The sequence below is a fragment of the Bison bison genome, unplaced genomic scaffold, assembly GCF_000754665.1.
Source record: "Bison bison bison isolate TAMUID 2011002044 unplaced genomic scaffold, Bison_UMD1.0 scf7180017864141, whole genome shotgun sequence".
In the NCBI taxonomy this organism is placed as follows: domain Eukaryota; kingdom Metazoa; phylum Chordata; class Mammalia; order Artiodactyla; family Bovidae; genus Bison; species Bison bison.
This window is the reverse complement of record NW_011494713.1, coordinates 6123756-6146438: the sequence shown is the minus strand read 5'-3', so window position 1 is coordinate 6146438 and position 22683 is coordinate 6123756. Positions and strand designations below refer to the sequence as shown.

Genomic DNA, 22683 nt, shown 5'->3' with positions numbered 1-22683 from the left:
GTAAAGACAGACCAGAAATAGCGTTGTCATCCCCACCACCACCACTTAACCATTCTTGCCCCCAAAAGAAAGCAATCATATCATCTTCTTAGGATGAAACCTGGATGCTGATGGTTTAGGAAAAAAGGGTTGAAGAAATTGAGTTCCATTTTATATAACACATTATAAATTTATTGGTTTTTATTAATACTATGTAGAATTTCACATCAAAGGTCGAGAACACTGTGGTTAAGTTTTCTTGCCAGCAGTCAGATTGTGCCTTTCAAGCCTTGTCTTTAAGGTGCCTAGAATGCTGTGTGTTGACTGGATGCACAGTAGAGGGTCCTTGACTGATGTTCTCATCCAGAGTCCTTCCTTTTCATTAACTGTATTTGAATGTTCTTTTATATGATATTAAACAGGCACTGTTTTTTCATTGTGAAAAAGCATTTGTACTGGTCATAGGAAGGATTCTTAGGAATCCTTTATGAGAACAGACATAATTGATGTGTTATACTGGACCCTGCCTCGAGTTCAGTAACGTGACTCTTAACGGTGAGGTTAGTGTCCTTGTCTTTTTAAAGTATGTGATAGTTATTTTAATCTCAAGAGTAAAGTGTTAGCAAATTTTCAAGGCTTTCATTAATACTTTGTTTTAAGAATAGTGTGCAGGAATCCGAATTTTCATGAAGTACATTCATATTTTCAGCCTGCTCCTTGAGGTAACAATCTGGGTGTGTGCGTACACAGTAGTTTTATTTTACCTGTTTAAAGTTTCAGGATTCTCTTAGCTTCAGCATTCTTGTCTTTTAAAAGTCAGTGTCCACTCTGTAATGTTTTAGACCTAGACTCTCCAGTACTGTAGCCCCTAGCCATATATGGCTAAAGTTAAAAATTCAGGAGCCACACGTGGCTCGTAGTTACTGTATTGAATAGCACGGATATAGGACCCCTCTATGGTAACAGATTTCTGCTGAACGGTGCTATTGTGCAAACAGTGCTATTCCTGCCGTCATCTACTGTGTAATTTTTTTTTTAATGGTATAGAAATCAGAGCAATGAAGAATATTTTCTAGAAGCAGGGTTATTGTTATTTTCAAAAACACGAGATAGCAGTACTTGACCAGTCTCATGGAGAATCTCATGGATTGGTGGGCTACAGTCCATGGGGTCGCAGAGAGTCGGACACAACTGAGCGACTTCACTCACTCACTCACTCATCTGGGTATCGCTCCTCACGAAATGGGAGCACTGTTTTTAGAGCCATGCTTCCTTATCTTTTCCACATTGTGGCATACTTGAGAGCAAAAATGTTTCTATGGCACTCTGAGGTCAAGTGTGGGCTCCAGGCTGGAAGTCTTAGGTTTGGGTGGTTGCAAACCCATATCCCCTTCCTGTCATACTAGTGTGCTGCAGAGAGGCACATACAGCTCAAAGCTCAGTTTCATAGCGTACTCCTTAATGTATTCCTGGATAAAATTCCTCTTGGACTGTAAAGCAGGATTTGATTTTATTCTCCCTGTTACTCATCCTTTTTATATGTCATATTCCCAAGAAGACCTTGTGAGATGTAGGCATTTTACAACTGAGAACAACTTTGAAAGCATTCACACACTTGGAGATTTAATAGGTGCTTCTGTACTTAGTGGCTCTCTCACTTTACGTATGGATGGCCAAGCCTGCAGAAGTCATGGTGTGTCATTTCTCCTTTATTTGATAGGAGGGAGGAAGGAACACCATGACATGTACCTATTTAATTTCACCATACAAGTCATGAAAATAATTTACCTATCTGAGATACGACCATATTAAATACATGCAGTAAAAAAATTATAGTGAGGAAGCCATGAATCTGCATACCTCTCCCCCAGATAAAATTCCACTCTACTATTCACCTAAGCATCAGTGGCTTAGTTAGCTATTTCTAAAATGTTATGTTTGTTCATTGGCTTTTGGCAAGATAAATAGTCACAAAACAATAGTGCCTTGAAAATAGCTGAAATGAGAAAATTATTTGCCTTTCTCTCTGTATTTCCCACCCTCAAGGATTTAATGTGGGTTGACTTTTATGGTGTAAATCTTTGGCTCTTGTCGTTTCCTGACAGTCAGCCTCTCGCTTTAGGTCAGTTGTTTCTAGGGTTCCTCAGCCTGTATGACTTCCTGTTACTCCATTGAGTGAACTGGATAATGAATCTGGATTTTGGTATAAAGTGTGAGCATTTCACCAAGCCAAGAGTATATCCTGGAGTCCAGAGGTCAGGAGTTTTTGGTATAGCATGAGTTTTTAGCCAAATTAACTAGTTCATTTCATGGGAAATACAAAATATGAATGCTGTAGGGGAAACTGGCTGAGTTGGATTTAAAAGAACAGGAGAACGTTTGCATCTCCAAAGTGGTGCCTGTCTGAGGGATTTGAATTTAAAGATAATTTTTACTATGTATGGGAGTTTTTTTCCCCCTTATTCCCTGATTTTATAATCTGACCTACAAGTAACATGCAGCCATTTGCTCTGTCAAATAGTTAGCACCTGCTTATTTTCTCTCTGTAACTGTACTATAATGCGCTTTTAGTGCAAGGACTGTGTGATTTTAATCCCTTATTATACTCAATACAGAAATAAATACAGAGCACCTAATAGAATGGCTTTTAAGTACTGGTTGATGTAGGGCTTTATAGAGTAAATAGTACAATATATTCAGTTTTACATCTTCGTGTTACATATGCATGTAGCATAAACACTAGATTTATTCCTTCCTCCTGATAGCACCAACCATGGTGGGTTGTTTGGGCCAAAGGTTTTAAGCTGGAGATGGGGTGCTGTCCAAGACCTTTTGAAATTACATGCAAATTTTTGTGTGTACTTAAATGTGTACAGTTCCTTGGGAGAGTGTGTATAACTTTGAGTACATTCTCAGAGAGTTCCAAAAAGATAAAGTGCCTTGGACCTAGACAGTGGAGGAAGCAAAGAAAGCTTTGCAAAATCAAGCTCAACTTGGAAAAAATCATTGAAATGAAAATGATAAAATGCAGTGCTGGTCAGTTTATTGATGTGCTACATTGGTCAGTAAGTTTTAAAATTTAAAGTATATAATGTTCTTTATTATATAAGTGAAGTTGCTCACTGTAGCCTACCAGGATCCTCCATCCATGGGATTTTCCAGGCAAGAATACTGGAGTGGGTTGCCATTTCCTTCTCCATTATTATATAAAGTCACTTTTAAAATTCTTACAGTGATCTAATGTTGGCAAGAAAACAACCCTTCTCCCATAGTAAGAGTTTGATTTTTTATGTAACATGCGTTTGATGGATGTTACATAAAATTTAGCATAATGCTTAGTAGTGAAGAACTTGTAACAGTGGGGAATTGTGTAGTGTGATTGCTTTATCTTAATGCCCAATTCTGTAACTTAGATTTTTTTCTTTAGGAAAATGACTGGTGTCAAAAAGCAAGGAAAAAAACCTGATAATTTTATTTGAACTTGACTGTGAAATTAGCACCGACTTTGAGTGTAACATGACTGATTCTAGTAGCCCCTGCTGTGTCTGTGTGTGGGAACCACAAGAAGAGCTGTGCATTTTGAAGGTGCATAGCACAAAGCATTGCTAGTATAAGTGTGTTCTATTTACAAACATTTGTTTGAGGCCATAATTTGAATTTATTTATTTATGATTGAAATTATTTTTGCATTTAAAGAATTTCCCCATTTTAGTTATATCTGTCTTAATTTTACAGTCCTTTGGGTTTGTGTATATCAGCTTATCAGAAGTATATAAGAAAAAATTAGCACAATAATTATTAACGTTTAATGTGCTATCATGGAATGTTTCATGAATTGTTGATTTCTTTATATTCATGAATTTAGTGAATTATTAATAAAGCACTGATATTTTTTGTTATGTGCCTGTTTTTTTAAAAAATAGTGTCATTGGTTTACTTTGGGAAGAGTTTTGTGGGGGGAGTGAACCAAATATTCATGACTCAAAATTTCATGAAAGAACTTTAGATTTACTTTATTTCTGAGGGCAGGTTGATATATAGACTTGGAATATATTAGGAAAACATGCCGAGTTCTTACTAAGAAACTCTTTCGTGAGTTGGGAGAGAAGAACTAATGTCTTTTTTGTTTGTTTCAATTATACAGCAGATATAATTTCTACAGTAGAATTTAATCATTCTGGAGAGTTACTAGCAACCGGAGATAAAGGTGGTAGAGTTGTCATCTTTCAGCAGGAGCAGGAGGTAAGTGTTTAAAGTTTGGTATCTAAATTTCAGTTTGCTCTTGGGACTGGAGCTTATGCTGGAGAATCTCATCAGAGGATGTTGGCAAATTTTTCTTTAAAAATTTGTTGTATATCAAGCAGAATATTGAATGTGTAAGTAGCTCTAGTTCTCTTAGCTTTGTGTGTCTGTGTACATGTGTGTGTTGTTTTGATTTAATTGTGAAAGGATTTGGTTAGAGAAAGGAGTGAGAAGTGTGTTATACAAGATTTTAACTGATTTTACAGCCTTGGCCCTCACTTTTTTTTCTCCTAAAATTCCATAAAGTAAAATTGTTTTGACCTCTTCTCAGTGAATAATTTTCCTTGTGTAATTAGGGGTGGGAGCCTGGTTTAAAGGAAAAAACTGCTCAACTATTTTGATATCAGTTTATACTAATACAATTACTGCAATTTAAGTATAAAGGTTTTAAATGATAGTTGCATGTATACACATGTAATGTACGTAATTTATAAGCTTAGTTACCCTTCTTTAAAGTGGATTTGAAAATTGTTTTCCTTTCTCTTTGAAGAAAGGGATTTCTCATTGCAGAATCTGTGATTAAAGTAGGGTTGGTTTGGTTTTGTGTACAACATAGGCACACTTCTAAATCTGATTGACTAGATTTCTCACTAAAATTTTATACTAAACAAGATTTGTCACACTAGATTTTCCCTTAGTCTCCCTCTACATTTGTAGATCAAAGCTAATTTATCATTTGCTTCCAAACATTCTGTCCCTGTCTATACTATCTTCAAAAAGAGTTGAAAGTACTGTGGATAAAATGCAGGGTTTTATGAACAGATGTCTAAATCATAACACAGAGTTAGCTTTTAAAGGATTGTGAAATTCCTTAAATAAGCAAGAATCTAGTAATAATACTACTACTTTGCACTTCTATAGCGCCTTTGACCTGAGGATCTCAAAGTGCTTTACAAACACTAATGAATTAATCCTCACAACACCCAGTGAGGTAGGTAATTTAATTTTAAAAGAAATGATTAATAGTGTCTGATTAGAAGGTGCACAAGCACTAAATATGTCTCCTTTTATTATTTTTCGTTTTGGTTGGAAGGAAATATGAAAATAAGACTCAAGGTTTTCTTGGCAAAGGATGTTTTTGTGGGAAGTGGGGGCAAAATCAGTTTTCTGTTCTGTTTTCAAGCAGCTAAAAACTTGACCATAACAATCTAGGAAAACTTGGAGTCGAAATAGAGCCTTACAGATCATTATAGTTTACCTTTATTTCCAAATGAGAAAGCAGATTGTTAAGAGATCACTTGATTATCCAGACTCACAACCAGAACCCAGAACTTCCAGCATGTCCCCTCTCGGTGCACTCCAGTGCCTTTCAGGTTAAGTCACCAAAATGTGAGTGTTAATGTTGTTCTTTAGAAGTTAGAGCTGGATTTCCTATAGACATTCTCTGCCCTTCTGTGGTTTGGTTTGGTTTTTTACTGAAAATTAATGACATTCTATATATTTTTGTTTTAAAAACAAAAGGTGTTTGGAGATAAACATTTAAATTTAAGTTTGCTTCCCAAGCATTTCCATCTTGAAGGGCTTTACATTGTGGGTTTCTGAGCCTACATTTTTAATGGGGGCTTTGTGTTGTTTAAAAGTATAAATTGTCATTCTTAACTGCATGTAAGTGTTCAAGACAGAAATCCATTATCTAGAACTTCAGATTAGTAGTATGTCTTTTGAGAATTACTTAGTGTAAATTTCAGTGTATTTTTTAATGATAAATAATAAAGATGATAATTATTCTCCTTCTTGAAATTGATGTTGTTAATGTTAATTTGATGCATTTCACCCAATATATTTTCTACATTTTTAAAGCCCTTATTCTGGAGCTTCTAACATTATGCTGTCTTCAGGACATTCAGTACCTATGTTAATTATAAATGTATGTGCCTTGTATCAGTAGCTAACATATTTAGGTTAGATTTTATGAGTTCATAGCTAAATGTCTGTAAAATAGTGTTAGAGTTTGAAACTTGGAAGTGAACTTAGAGATAGTCTTTTTCTAATGTTTAGGTAAATTTCAGCAAAAGTTTACATAAAGTTACATTGCTCAGTTTAATAGCAAAGGCCTGGGATTAGAACTTGGATCCCTAAATTTCAGTAGCTTCTTCTAAACACCACAGCTATTATACATACATTCCAGGGTACGCTGACACTTAACAAGTGAGCAGTTTTAAGAACCTGCTAGTTCTCTTTGCAAAATACAATGATGTTTGAACTGTTGTGTCTACAGTGGCAGGGTTCCTTGCTAAAATTCACTTGACTGGAGACTTAAATATTTCTACTCACTCCTTTTATAGACCTTACTTAATTAAGAAGAAAAGGTCATGCTACAGTAGCAGTGAACCTTGCACATCAGACTTTGATGGCTTTATCCCACCTTTCTGTCTCACTTTATTCTTAAGGTGTGGCAGGTCCCCTTCCTGTCATCTTGTCGGGCACACTTTGCTGCCTGTCCATCTGTTCCCAAGGCAAAGAAACTGGGTGCTCATTTACGAGATTTTCATTTGGTTCAAGTGTATTTCAGCCTGGTGATTCTGTAGCATGGTCTACTGTTTTGTGTGTGTGTGTGTGTTTTAAACTAACATGTTTGAATGATTTTCTTTTTGACAGAATCTCTGATAGAAGCAGGGCATGTAGGGAAATTGAGGCACAGGGTAGATCGAGTTTCCAGGAGGCATCACACCCATCACACAGTCAGAGTCCAGACTTTGGAGTTTCACCCAGTGCTCTGTGTAGTGTGTCCTGAAATAAGGCACCCATCTTGCTGATTTTCACAGCTTGTGTGTATTAGGTTGGTACAAAGTGTGGTTTCAGACAGTGAATTTTAAATCATAACTAGGGTCATACACATATTCATTAATCAAAATAGGAACCACTACAGTCAACACATTTTTGCCAAATAAGAATGTTTATTCCTGTAGTATAAAAATCCATACTTGAGCATTTGACGAACTCTTGGAAAGCATTTTCTGCCTCCTGCTGGTTGTGGAAGCAGTTTCCCTGCAAAAACTTGTCGAGTTGCTTAAAGAAGTGGTTGGTTGGCTGGCAAGGGATCAGGTGAATATGGCAGATGAGGCAAAACTTTGTAGCCCAGTTTGTTCCAACTTTTGAAGCTTTGTGTTTTGGAGAAGAATTGGGCCCTTTCTGTTGATCATTGCCAACTGCAAGTGTTGAAGTTTTTGATGCATCTCATTGGTTTGCTGAGCATACTTCTCAGGTGTAATCATTTCATCAGGATTCAGAAAGCTGTAGTAGATCAGACCAACAGTAGACCACCAGTGACCATTACCTTTTTTTGGTGCAAGTTTGGCTTTGGAAAGTGTTTTGGAGCTTCTGCTTGGTCCAGCCACTGCCAGTTTTCATATACAGTCCCCTTTTTGTTGCATGTCACAATCTGATTGAGAAATGGTTTGTTGTTGTTGTGTAGAATAAAAGGAGACAACACTTCAAAACAACTATTTTTGGTCAGCTCATAAGGTACCCACTTACCTAGCTTTTTCATCTTTCCAATTTGCTTCAAATACTGAATGACCATAGAATGCTCCATGTTAAGTAAGTTCTTCTACAGCTTCTCATGTAGTTGTAAGAGGATCAGCTTTGATGATGACTCTCAATTAATTGGTTATTGTCAGCGTCCCATGGCCAGCCACTGTGCTCTTCATCTTCAAGGCTCTTGTCTCGTTTGCAGGACTTGTTGAACCACTATTGTACTGTATATTCGTTAGCAGTTCCTAGGCCAAATGTGCTGTTGATGCTGCGAGTTGTCTCCACTTCTTTATGACCCATTTTGAACTCAAAAAAGTAGCTCGAATTTGCCTTTTGTCTGACATCATTTCCATAGTCTAAAGTAAATATAAACACCTAGTAATAAATCATTAGCAGAAAAAAACATAAAGTAGGAAATGCACATTAAAATGCTATATAACATAACCACATTTATTTACGGATGTATCCCAAAGAAAGGCAATGCCAAAGAATGTTCAAGCTACCGCACAATTGCACTCATCTTGCACGCTAGCAAAATAGTGCTTAAAATTCTCTAAGTCAGGCTTCCACAGTACATGAAGCAAGAACTTCTAGATGTTCACGCTGGATTTAGAAAAGGCAGAGGAACCAGAGATCAAATTGCCAACATCCATCGGGTCATAGAAAAAAAAAGAGAGTTACAGAAAAACTTCTGCTTTATTGATTACGCCAAAGCCTTTGACTGTGTAGATCACAACAAACTGGAAAATTCTTCAAGAGATGGGAATACCAGACCACCTGACCTGCCTCCTGAGAAATCTGTATGCAGGTCAAGAAGCAACAATTAGAACTGGATACGGAACAGTGGACTGGTTCCAGATCAGAAAAGGAGTACATCAAGGCTGTATATTGTCACCCTGTTTATTTAACTTATATGCAGTATACGGCATTCGAAATGCTGGGCTGGATGAAGCACAAGCTGGAATCAAGATTGCCAAGAGAAATATCAATAACCTCAGATATGCAGATGACACCACCCTTATGGCAGAAAGTGAAGAAGAACTAAAGAGCCTCTTAATGAAAGTGAAAGAGGAGAGAGCAAAAGTTGGCTTAAAGCTTAACATTCAGAAAAAGATCATGGCATCTGGTCTCATCACTTCATGGCAAGTGGATGGGGAAACAATGGAAACAGTGACAGACTTTATTTTGGGGGGCTCCAAAAGCATCGCAGATGGTGACTGCAGCCGTGAAATCAAAAGACGCTTACTCCTTGGAAAAAAAGCTATGACAAACCTAGCACCACATTAAAAAGCAGAGACATTACTTTGCTGACAAAGGTTCATCTAGGTAAAGCTATGGTTTTTCCAGTAGTCATGTATGGTCGTGAGCGTTGGACCATAAAGAAAGCTGAGTGCCAAAGAATTGATGCTTTTGAACTGTGGTGTTGAGAAGGCTCTTGAGAGTCCCTTGGACTGCAAGGAGATGAAATCAGTCAGTCCTAAAGGAAATCAGTCCTGAGTGTTCACTGGAAGGACTGATGGTGAAGCTCCAGTAGTTTGGCCACCTGATGTGAAGAACTGACTCACTGGAAAAGATCCTGATGCTGGGAAAGATTGAAGGCAGGAGGGGAAGGGGATGACAGAGGCTGAGATGATTGGATGGCATCACCAACTCGATGGACATGAGTTTGAGTAGGCTGCAGGAGTTGATAATGGACAGGGAAGCCTGGTGTGCTGCAGTCCACGGGGTTGCAAAGAGTCTGACACAACTGAGGGACTGAACTGAATTGACTGCAATATCAAAACAGCAAAGTTCAACAGGTGCAAAACTGCAGTTACTTTTGTAACAGCTTAAATAATAGCTTTTGACATCAAAGTGGATGGGGCAGTATTCTTTCTGATGATGGTAATGTGGAGGGAGAGCCCAAGCAGCTGTCAGACTGTGGTGTTCCATACTTTTTAAGGAATCTTTATTTCTATGGGTGCTCACAGGAGGTGGTCAGCACTTGTTGAAGTAACTGGTTTCCTGTTGGCTTTGGATTGCTCAGACCTTCTTCTGGTTTCTCTGAGGCTTTTTGATACATATAAGCTAAAATGTTGGGGGAGGGTTAATATTTTTAATAGACAGTTAAGAAGAAAGGTGAACAGAAAGGTTGTTCTTACTGATTTTTCTGGATTGTTATGCAGCCTTTGTTCTCTGTTTTCTACCACTGCTGGTTACTTACTAGGATTTCTTTCTCACTTTTCTGTTCTTAATGTAGTGTTCCTAAAACTTAACACGGTTTAGGTTTCCCTGGTGGCTCAGCTGGTAGAGAATCTGCCTGCAATGCAGGAGACTTGGGTTTGATCCCTGGGTTGGGAAGATTCCCCTGGAGAAGGGAAAGGCTACCCACTCCAATATTCTGGCCTGGAGAATTCCATGGACTGTCCATGGGGTCACAAAGAGTCAGACTTGACTGAGCGACTTTGACTTAACTAACATGGTTTAGAAGAAACCTTTAGCATGTTTATCTCAAAAGATGGATAGTATTGTTTATATGTTTGTATTCCCTTTCTACATTATTTGGAAAGACTAGAATGAGACTCAACCGCACGGTATTGTTTAATAGAATTTAATATCATATATACAAAGGGCTTGGTTTAGTGTATTCATTAAAGTGAAGGGATAGAACCTGCTGTTTTAGGGTGACAGGGTAGCGTTCTCTTGGGAGTTGAGTAGTATGGGGGCCCTAGATTTGCAACTCCTGGCAATGCAATTTGCTTTTACCAATAAAGAAATGGAGTAGCTCAGACAGATTACTGGTCAGAAGTGGTACAGTTAACAAAGAAGTGAACTCTTACTCTAGAACCCTTGCTGTTACTCCCGATTCCCTGCCCATTGCATTCCCTTTTCTGACCCGGGTTTAGCAACAACAGTTGATGTGCCACACTCTCTGCCAAGCTCCCTAAATCTTATTAATCTTCACAGTAAAGTAATGGAGATGTTATGCTTACTTACTACATCTCAATTTATTACAGATTTATAAGTGAATTGAGACCTAAGTTAAATGCCTTTTCTAAGATCACACAGCTAGTCAAGTGGGTTAAAAAAAGAAAAGCTAATTCGGTATAAATTGGGATGAATATCCACAATGAAAAACAAGTCTTAACTCCTCTAAGTAATGAATCTTATAAATCAAGAAAATCCGTTTCATTTATAGTAATGAGAAAAGACTTGGTCCTCAGACTTTTTAATAATAGCCATTAAGGAATGATGTCCTCTCTGTAGAAGTTTAGTGACAGAAAAGTTGGAGTTTGGAAGCCTCGAGAGTTTAGAGACCTGGGCTCTAGTCCTCATTCATATCCATTAACTTGTCCAAGCACCTCTCTTGTTCAGCCATCTGTTCTCCAGATTGCTAGTTTCAGTTTACCTCTTAATATTCCCAGTAATTAAAATTGCTCTATGCCTTTTATTCTGTGTCATGGTTTAGAACTAAATTATCCTGGGTAGTTGGTCCCATCACTTCATAGGAAATAGATGGGGAAACAGTGGAAACAATGTCAGACTTTATTTTGGGGGGCTCCAAAATCACTGCAGATGGTGACTGCAGCCATGAAATTAAAAGACGCTTACTCCTTGGAAGGAAAGTTATGACCAACCTAGATAGCATATTGAAAAGCAGAGACATTACTTTGCCAACAAAGATCTGTCTAGTTAAGGCTATGGTTTTTCCAGTGGTCATGTATGGATGTGAGAGTTGGACTGTGAAGAAAGCTGAACGCCGAAGAATTGATGCTTTTGAACTGTGGTGCTGGAGAAGACTCTTAGAGTCCTTTGGACTGCAAGGAGATCCAACCAGTCCATTCTGAAGGAGATCAGTCTTGGGTTTTCTTTGAAAGGACTGATGCTGAAGTCCTTACTTAGTCCAATACTTTGGCCACCTCATGCGAAGGATTGACTTACTGGAAAAGACCCTGATGCTGGGAGGGATTGGGGGCAGGAGGAAAAGGGGACAACAGAGGATGAGATGGCTGGATGGCATCACCGACTTGATGGACATGAGTTTGGATAAACTCCAGGAGTTGGTGATGGACAGGGAGGCCTGGCATGCTGCGATTCATGGGGTCGCAAAGAGTCAGACACAACTGAGCGACTGAACTGAACTGATACAGTCTGAATCATAGCACTTTAACCTTTTTAGATTTTATAACATTTTAAAGCATTACATTTAACCCTTTGAACAACATGGAGTTAATCCCTGTATAATTTATGGTCAGCCCTCTGCATTCCCTGATACATAGTACAGTTGTATTTACTATTAAAAATACACATGTAAAAGCAGTCCTGCACTGTTCAGGGATCAACTGTATTAACTGTAACTTACACATTCCCATGGTTGGTTGAATCCACAATATAGAGGACCAAATACAAGTTGTACCTGGACTTCCCACTGTGCAGAAACTTGGCACCATAACCCCTATGTTAATACATCTTTGCATACATTGTTTTTCATTAGGCTATACTTTGAAGTGGAATTGTTGAGTACATCTTTTAAGGCTTTCAATAAGTATTGACAGATTATTCTCCAGAAAAGCTGTGTAAATTTATACTTCTCCCTGTAGTGTATAATTTTTGTCCATATTCTCATCTTTAAAGCAATGACCATTATCATTTTTTAAATTCTTCACCGGTTTAAAGGCAAAACATTATTCTTTAATTTTGCGTAGTAGTGATGAGTAGTTATATATTTGCTGACCATTTTTTAGGTAAGCTACCAACTGTTGACCTTTTCATCTCTCAAGGGGGAGAGTGTTAATATTTTTACTAATTATTTTTAAGGACTTGAAAAGATAGTAACATTTTTTACACATGAAAGGTAGTAACCTTGTCTTACGATGCACTTTTCTCCCTAGTGTGCTTTTTTTTTAAACTTTTAAATATTTTTCTTCTTACCTTGTCAGAAGTCAACCTTTCTCTGCTCTTTGCTTTCACTTTTGTATTTAGAAGCCCCTTTTCACTTGAGAATTATATAGAAATTCACTACTGTACTTTCTCTTAGCTTCTTTTATGTACTTTTTTTTTTTAAAAGAAAGATTTAATAAAGACTTAAATATCAAGTAGACAACTTCTAAATTTCACTTTGTGTGACCCACACTGAATTGGAATTGAAGAATGGCTCCCTCTGAAATTTATTTTTGTGTAAGAAATGAAGTTCTAATTCTCTTTCCAAATGTTTGTTTGGCTCTAACACCATTGGATTTTACTGCTGTTTTCTGTTTTGGTTGGTTGAATCTCAGGGGCATACTTGAGTTCGTGACACTGCCACTGGAGGTCATGGCCAGGCCCTTTATTTAAGTAAACCTGCATATAGGTGTGCAGTAGTGCACACATGAACTTTGATTTGCATAACGTGCTGCCATTCACCTCTCACTTCATAGATAACTGTTTGAATGTGTTTTTGTAATTTTCATTTTGTTTTTGTGTACTGAACTGTATTTATTTGTGGCAAAATATAACATTCAACTTCCCAGCAGTTTCCATGTGTACAGCACAGTCTTGCCAACCACATGCACATTACTGTGCAGCAAAACCCCCAGAATAACTGGAACCCTGTACTCACGGAACAGCAGCTTCCTGCCCCCCTCCAGTCCCTGGCTGTCACCATTCTACTTCCTGTTCTGTGAGGTTGACTGCTTTAGATAATCCATATATGTAAGTGGAATTGTGCAGTATTTATCATTAATGACTGGCTTTATTTTTTTTTTTAGCATAATGTCCTTAAGGTTCATCCATGTTGTAGCCTATGAGAGGAGTTCATTTATTTTTTTAGGCTGAATAATTTATATATATATACACATGTGTGGGCACATACCCACCTACCACATTTTCTTTATTCACTTATCCGTCAGTGGACATTTAGATTATTTCTACCTCTTAGCTATTGTGAATAATGTCTTTTGAGATTCCTTTTTTACTTCTTTTGGATATATACCCAGATTGCCAGATCATCCAGTAGTTCCTTTTTTTTTCCCCTCGATGTGGCATACGGGATCTTAGTTCCCAACCAGGGATTGAACCCATGGCCCTTGGAGTGGAAGCATAGTCTTAACCTCTGCAGTGCCAGGGAAGTCCCTATTATTTATATTTTTGAGGAACCCCCATACTATTTTCAAAGTGGCCACACAATTTGTATGCTATTTTGTTTGTTTGTTTGTTTTTAACTCTTTTGAAATATACACAGAAAAATGCACAAAACACTAGTGGATTATCACGCAGCAGATACTTCAGTCAGGAGCTAGAACTTCCCCACTTCCATCAACCCTCCTCATTCCCCTTCCAAGCCACTCCTTTCTCTTTCCTCTTCATAAGTCTTTTAACACTTAGTTTGGCCTGTAGTTTTAGAACTTTTTATAAATGGAATCTACAGTAAGCATTCTGTGTCTGGCCTTTTTGCTCAGTTTTTGTTGGTGTAATAATTTGTTCTCTTTCATTACTGTATTGTGGTCTTCTGTATTACTGTACCATAATCTATCCATTCTGTTACAGATGTGGATGTTTTGGTTGGTTCAGTTTGTGGCTGGCTATAAAGAATAAAAAGTTGTAAGACAACATAGTAAAAAGTTAAAAAAAAGCATAGTAAAAAGGGAAGCCTGGTGTGCTGCAGTCCATAGGGTCGCAAAGAGTCGGACACGACTGAGCGACTGAACAACAATACTAAAAAGTGGTTCTGCCCATTTTATTCTCATGAACAATGTATGAAAATTCTGGCTCTTCCACATCTTTGCCAATGCTTTGTCCTTAATTTTATAACTTAAGCATTTTGAGATTATGAGGGTGTCTTGTTATAGTTTTAATTTGTACTTTCTTGAATAATACTGAGGTTCAGCATCTTTTTATGGGTTTATGGGCCATTGGATGTCATCTTTTGTGAAGTACCTACTAAAATTTCTTGCACTTTTTTCTACCGGATTGTCTGTCGTTTTTCTCAGTGATGTGTAGGCTTAGCACCTTTTGAATATTAACCCTTTGTCAGTTGTATTTGTTGGAAGTATCTCCCATTCTATGACTTAGCTTTTTATTTTTCGGAATGATATCTTTTGATAAGTAGAGGTTATTAATATAATTCAGTTTATCTATGTTTTTCTGTAGACTTAACTGCTTTTTCTTTCCTATAAAAGAAATACTTCTCTACCCCAAGGTCCAGGAAAATAATATATTCCTGTTATTGTTTAGATCTGTGCTTTCCAGTATGGTAGTTACTAGCTCCATGTGGCTATTTAGAATTTAATTAGTTAAAATAAATGTGAACTTCACTTCCTTAGTCACAGTGGCTACAGTGGTGCTCAACAACCACATATGACTGGTGGCTACCATATTGGACAGCACAGATAAGGACTGTTTCCATTGTTGCAGAAAGCTCTCTTGGATAGTGTTGTACTAGAAGCATTTACAGTTATATTCCTGATAATTCACCTGCAGTCAATTTATATGAGTGGTTTAAGGTGGGTGTAGTAAGGGTCAGGGTTTGTTTTATTATATTGAATAGATGAATAACCAATAAACCGAAAACTATTTAGTGAAAAGACCATCCTGGCCCAGCAGTTCCACTTTTGTCCTAATTCAGGCCTACCTGAATTATATGAACTTCAGTTTCTACTCTTGACTAAAGTTTCTTATACACAAGTTACCTGAAGGCTGAGATTCTCTGTTGTTAAATCTCTGTACACCTCTGGGACCCAGTGTACATAGTACTGTAGTCTTTTGCTTACATTGAAAATAGCATTCATATTAAAAATTGAATTGAAAAAAAAAAAGAAAAAAAATTGAATTGCTGTTTATTGTAACTTTCTTGGAGAATAATATGACAAATGTTTTGAGACTGAATAAGTAATTTTCAGTGGAAGATATATGGAATTTCTTGTAAAGAGATATTGGTATATAGCTATTAAATGGGTTGGGTTATTAGATTTGGTGTAAGAGTATTATAATGAGACAGAGATTCTCAGTTTGAATTTTACCCTTTCCACATCCCCAGTGTGCATTATGTTCTGTGATGTGTTCTGCATTCTCAGTATTGGTGAATGCACTCAATAATAATTAATCCAGATACAACTGTGACCATGAGTGATCAATCCAGATAATCAAACTACTGGAAGCAACAACCTAAAACCTATGCTTATGAGATAATGATTCAATAAGATTTTCTTTTTATAAAGAGTAATAATAATGACCAATAGGCTATTCTTAGTATCACATCATCTTAAACATTTCATTTGTTAATTCATCTTTAGTTGAAATAGTTGATTATAAATACTAACCTTTCTTTTAAACGAATTTTCCATTGGTTCTTTGAATTAGACATTTAATGTTTTTGTTGGAAATGTTTTTGATTGTGTGATGATGGATTAATAAGTCAAACTCTAGAAATGATTACAGTTTTCATTTTTGCTAAGGTATTAGTGTTAACTGAAGAAGTTCACAAGTAGTCTCTATCCAGTAGCTTATGTTATATTCACTCGCACTGATACTAAATAAATCATTGGTGTATGCTAGGCTCATAATTAAGAAAGATAATTTAAGGAGGGTTAGCGTTTTTGGGTAGTGTTGGATGTGGTCTCAGTGAGTAATACAGCCCTGTAAATGTGGTCTTGAGTAGGGGAGGTTGGGGTCAAATGTTCCATTGCACTTATGAGGGCTCTTCAAGAGCTTCCAGCAGTGAAACGACCTAAAGACAGGCATGAGAAAGGCAGAGAAACAAGGTGTGCCTCATCCTTCTTTCTGCTGTTTCTGATGAGTTTTTCTTATTTAGTCTTTACTTTTTCGATGAAACTTGTTATGTATGCTCAGTAGTCCTCTATTAAGTATGTCATATATAACGGTAAAGTAGCAATCAAAATGATACATATTTTAATATCACTTTTCCTAATAAATTGGGCCTAATTAAGTAAAGGATTTATCTAGCTTTTCCTTTTTTTCTTTAAAGCATTTGTATTGATTCCTTGGAAGCTTTAAATATAAAAAACAATAGAATTGTATAAAAGATGATACAGGGTCTGTTAGAATTGATTAAATGTTTGATTAATTTGAAATATTTCTCAACTGGTCCAAATATTTTTGTTTCCATTTTAGAACAAAATCCAGTCTCATAGCAGAGGAGAATATAATGTTTACAGCACCTTTCAGAGCCATGAACCAGAGTTTGACTACTTGAAAAGTTTAGAAATAGAAGAAAAGATCAACAAAATTAGGTGGTTACCCCAGAAAAATGCTGCTCAGTTTTTATTGTCTACCAATGGTAAGTGTACATTTTTTCTTTTCATATACCCACTATGTACACATATCCTGTGGGTTTCTTTCCCCTTTTCAAAGAGGAGTAGTTGTTAAGAGGGCTCTGGAGATAGACATTTGGAAATATTCTTCTTCATATAGAATGTAAACCCTTTTTTGTCTTTTCCTTTTTTATTTTCTTTCAGTTTTTAAATTCTCTGAAAGAGCTCCTTAGGTGTCCTTGTCTTTAGTACACACACTGTTTGTAGTAAAAAGAATGAGGCTTACATCTGCTTTGGGTCAGATTCTGTTCCTGCTCCTTCTTGGCTTAGGAGCCTTGGGCAGGTTGCTGACCCTGCTCGGGTCTCCTCGTCTGCACACTCAGGGTGGTGGGTTTGCATTACCATCTGGTTGTGGGGATGACTCCTGGTGTACACAGTGAGTGCTCAGTATGTGTTCATTTCCTTCCCTCTTCCTTTTTAACTGTGCCTAACTCTCCAAAGAGTATTTCATACTATAAATGCAAAACACTGTCAAAGGACAGACCCCACTCCAGAACACTGTATAGAAGAGTGCTCGTCCTGCTTGATCCTCGTTCAGGAAGGACACAAACTGGAGTTGCCTCATTGCCATTCTGTCTTGTTTCTGTAGGAAGAGTTACTAAATGAAGGTTAGAATTATATAATGACTCTATAAGAATTTAAAGTCCTTTATGACAAGTTAAGAAGTGGGTCATTTCTTTTTGTTCTTCTTATTTTCACCTGAGTTGTGACTTGGCTTATCCCTGCGGATTTGGGTCTAAAGAGAGTCATTAGCATGGTTGAGGAGTACTTCCAGATGTTTTGGGTAGCCAGTCTGTAAAAATTTAAATTAAAAGCTTTTTGATGTTGGAACAAGGATTGGGGAAAGACTTCCATTTTCTCATCCCCTTGGTATTAGTAAAATCAGATATTAGCACCTAGAACTCACCATTCTTTAGCACTTGCAGAATCTAAACTCAGGTGACTTTGGTTGACACAGTGGAAAACATTAAGTGCTGGAGAAGAAAATGGCAACCCACTCCAGTACTCTTGCCTGGAGAATCCCATGGACAGAGGAGCCTGGTGGGCTACAGTCTATGGGGTCGCAAAGAGTCAGACACGACTGAGCGACTTCACTTCACTTCACTTCGTCACCTTAGGCCTTCTCACCCACTGTGTCAAATTCTTGGAAATGCATTCCACAGAATGATACCACAGGCTGATAACATGAACTGCATTTTCCTCTCCTTATTAAAAAAAAATACATAGAAATAATGATTTAAAGCTTGTAATTTACAACATTATAAATGGAGGCTATATGTTTATTCATGTTGTATGTTGGTTTCTAATCTTGGTTCAGTTTTGATTTGTACAGTTGAGTTCTTTCAAAGAGCACTTCAGGTACTGCTCTTTGACATCCACTGTGTATTATTGTGGAGAAGGAAATGGCAACCCACTCCAATATTCTTGCCTGGAGAATCCCATGGACAGAGGAGTCTGGCAGACCATGGTCCATAGGGTCACAGAGAGGCGGACATGACTGAAGTGACTAAGCATGCATGCAATATGTGTTATACAATTTAGGCAGTTTCTACTTTGGAAGTAAATGTCCCAGGAAGTGTGTTTGCTCGTAGTAATTTTGGCAGTTCACTTCCTACAGGCTAAATTGTTTTATTTTTTATAGAGGGGAATTTTTAAAATACAAGCTGAAGTAGCATAATGAAGTCCCATATACCAAACACCCAGCTTCAGCAGTTCTCAGTTCATCACCAGTTGTGTTTCGTTGGTACTTCTTACCCTGCCTTCTCAGTATTATTTGAAAGCAAACCCCATTTCATCTCAGTTCTCATTTGTATCTCTGCGTGTTATCCATGCAGGTTTCCTTTGTGATTTGAAATAAATAAGGCATCATATAATCAGCCCAGCCTTTATAGACACTGAACTCGACAAGAGCTCAGTGGCAGGAGAAACCACTGGAAATTCCAAGGGTTGGGTCAGGGGTTACGTGAATCTAAGTGCTGTTTTTGTGTAGACAGAATAAACAGTGTTCCCCAAATAGGATTATGTAAATTTGAAAAATCATTGATTAGTAATACAGCTTATTTTTAAGAGCAATACACAATGCATTGTACCTGTTTGGGGTTTTTTGTTGTTGTTGTTGTTAATGAATACTAAGTAAAACACAACTTTTGGGATGGTAGCTGTATTATTTTTTGTGCTAAAAGTAGAGTCCAATGTGGAAGAATGTAACAAGTATGGAAATTTTACAAACCACAGTATCTGGGGGTGCTGAGAATAGGAAAAGTGATGAGAGGAGTAGGACTTGAGCTGCATCTGAAAAGCTTTATTCTTTGAAAAGAGAGAAGGCAAATATGGAAAAATGTCAACTTCGGTTAAATCTGAGCAGTGTCTCTGTATTATTTGGTAGAGTTTTCTCTGACAGACAGCATAATATCTGTACTTTCTCTCTTCATAGTGTAATGGGTCTTTATACTCACAGAAAGGTTAGAAAACTGCTGGGGAGACTGAGGGAAAATAGGACCAAACATTCCAACTTTGAGTGATCAGAATTAGTCTTCATCTTTGCATTGGCTTTCTGTGATCGTCGCTATTCAAGTATTTCCCAGATTGTTTTTACTTAAATAATTTCATAGTCCTCTTCTTATAACTTTATTCATTTAATGTTTATTCAGGTGACTTTATTCTCTTTCTCTTTAACCTCCTTTGCCTTTCTCTGAATTCTCTTCAGTTTCTGTATGTTGCAGAAACATCCAGCTCTAAAATCTGTTGACCATGGGTCTTTGAATATATAATTAATAAAAGTTCACTTGTGAATAGCTTGTATTAACAGCTTATTAATAAGAAGCTTTTTGGATTGTATGTAAAAGCCGCACATCCACTTGGAAAGGAAACTTGGTAGCTTTGGTGTTCCCTGTTCTAACCCTCTGTGGTGAGGGGAACACCAGGACTCTGAACTTCTGAAACACTTGAGATATCAGTATTCACAATGTCGGGGAACACTGTAGAGCAATGGTTCTTAACTTTTTGACTGTAACAATTCTCTGAGGAATCTAATAACCCTCTTCACAGAAAATGAGTATATTCACATACTCTTGTGTGCAGTTTTTTGGACTTTGATTATTCTCGTGTACCTTCAACTACAAGCCCAAAATTCCAGGTAAAAGTAACTGCTGGACTTCTCTGGTGGCTCAGTGGTAAAGACTGCCTGCCAATGCAGGAGACACAAGTTCAATCCCTGGTCCAAGAAGATCCCACATGCTGTGGAAAAATTGAGCCCTTGTGCCACAACTACTGAGCTTCTGCTCTAGGGCCCATGGGCAGCAACTACTAAAGCACCCTAGAGCCCATGCTCCACAACAAGAGAGACCACCATAACGAGAAGCCTGCACACCGCAACTAGAGAGTAGGCCTCTAGAGCCCCGCCCCCCAAACCGCTTGCTGCAACTAGAGAAAGCCTGCTCACAGTAACGAAGACCCCGTGTAGCCATAAATAAATAAATCTTTAAAAAAAGAAAGAAAGCAACAAACCTACAAGCCCAGCAGCACAGCCCCCCCCCCAAAAAAAAAGTTCTAAAAAATACTGTAGAACATATAAAAATTTAGATTTTTTTTTAAATTCCCAACCTGCCTTTTCACAAGTACTGCACTGATATTGTGTAGTACTTCTCGGTCTTTTGTTTATGCCATTAAAAGTTTTTAGCACTCTCTTAAGTCACAGATTTTATCACTTAAAATTTTTTGTTCTGAAGTTTAATTTATTTCAAAAATCTGTTTGCCCAGTTTATTTTCTTTTTCTTTCTTTTTTTTCTATAACACTACTAGGAACCACAAACCAATTACATCTTATTTGAAATGTTTGATAAGTTTATTGTGATTTCTTTATCTGGATCTTTAATAAGGATGATGAATTTGAGCAGGCCATAAGAAATCATGGGAATGTGTGTGTGATGGTGTTGGAGGGGTTCATCCTTATAATCTTTAGATGATAATTTCTTCCAAAATGTAGAATTCAGGCATGGCTCATTTATATGATAGATTTGGGGACAGGTTAAATACTCTAAAATTTGTCATTCTTTACCTAAATTATATAAATATATGTAAACCAAATGGCACATAGAAAACACATATAACTTAACTGCTGCTAAGTCACTTCAGTTGTGTCTGACTCTGTGCGACCCCATAGACAGCAGCCCACCAGGCTCCCCTGTCCTTGGGATTCTCCAGGCAAGAACACTGGAGTGGGTTGCCATTTCCTTCTCCAATGCATGAAAGTGGAAAGTGAAAGTGAAGTCGCTCAGTCGTGTCCAACTCTTAGCGACCCCAGGGACTTCAGCCTACCAGGCTCCTCTGCCCGTGGGATTTTCCAGGCAAGAGTACTGGAGTGGGGTGCCATTGCCTTCTCCAACTTAACTGCAATATACCTGAAAACTCCAGGTACATAGGGTTCAGATGAAATAGTTAGCTGCAAGCTAGTAAAGTTGGCAGTTGCTCTCTGTGTACATGTCATCTCTGCTGGGGCACCCACAGTGGTGCTTAGCGTGCTCTTCTCCACTGGACAGATGGGTGGCCAGGCTGGAGGAGTCCCTGCTATGTCTCTGTATGGAGCACTACAAATTACTCTATACACTGCCTTTCAGATTCTGGTATACTCATTTGCATATGAAGGGCCATTAAGATGTGGCATTTTATAAGTCCAGTTTTAAGCTTATAATGGGCATGCATACTCAGTTGTGTCCGACTCCTTGCAACCCCATGGGATGTAGCCCTCCAGCCTCCTCTGTCCATGGGATTCTCCAGGCAGGAATACTGGATTGGGTTGCCATTTCCTACTCCAGGGGATCTTCCCGACGCAGGGACTGAACCTGCATCTCCTGTGTTGGCAAGTGGATTCTTTACACTGGGCCACTTGGGCACACAGAGTTAAATAAATGTGCTTGATTCCATCGTGATGTAAATGGTTGGTTGAGTAAATAAGTGGGGAGAAAGTGCTTGTTACAGAGAATTCCAAATAACATGTGGATGGATACTTCTCCCTGCCCGGACTGTAACTTGTCCTATTAGACATGGATGGATTTAATGCCTCATTTCCAAAGCGGGAGAGAGTAAGTGTGCAGTGGAGAAACCTGGCAGTTTCTTTCCTAACCAAGTGATCACCGGTGGAAAAGTCATGTCAGTACTATGTATATATTTACTTCACTCTGGGCTCTTCCTGATACCCCATGATCTCAATCTGATCATGAGGGGAACAACAGACATGCCCAGTGGAGGTACATTCCACACACTTTGCCACTGCTTCTCAGAACTGTCAGGATGAAGAAAAATAAGAAAGGCTGAGAAATTGTTGCAGAGAGACTAAGGTGCCATGACAGGCTCAGTTTTTCCTAGTTCATGGAGTTCTCCAGACAAGAATATTGGAATGGGTATCCATTCCTTTTTCCAGGCTATCTTTCCAACACAGGGGTGGAATCTGGGTCTTCTGCACTGCAGGCAAATTCTCTACCATATGAGCCACCAGGGACTATTTAGAGTAAAAGTTACATTTGTGATTCAAGTAAGTACAAGGCCCTGAAAATAGTTTACCAATTAAAAGCATACATCCCCAAGTCCTTCAAGACAAAATTATTCAGTATCGAGAATATATAAAATAGTGTTTTTTACAATA

General features: G+C 37.9%; 1 protein-coding gene across 2 annotated transcripts in view; it reads left to right on the top strand.

Moving 5' to 3' along the window:
* The window catches only part of PPP2R2A (protein phosphatase 2, regulatory subunit B, alpha), an 80447-nt gene that overhangs the window by 45371 nt on the left and 12393 nt on the right, over positions 1-22683 (top strand). Inside the window, exons 3-4 of one of the 2 annotated variants that reach the window (XM_010840161.1) lie at positions 4124-4221; positions 16843-17008. In XM_010840161.1, coding sequence (XP_010838463.1) covers positions 4124-4221; positions 16843-17008 — 264 coding nt within the window. The other variant, XM_010840163.1, reaches the window with a different exon arrangement.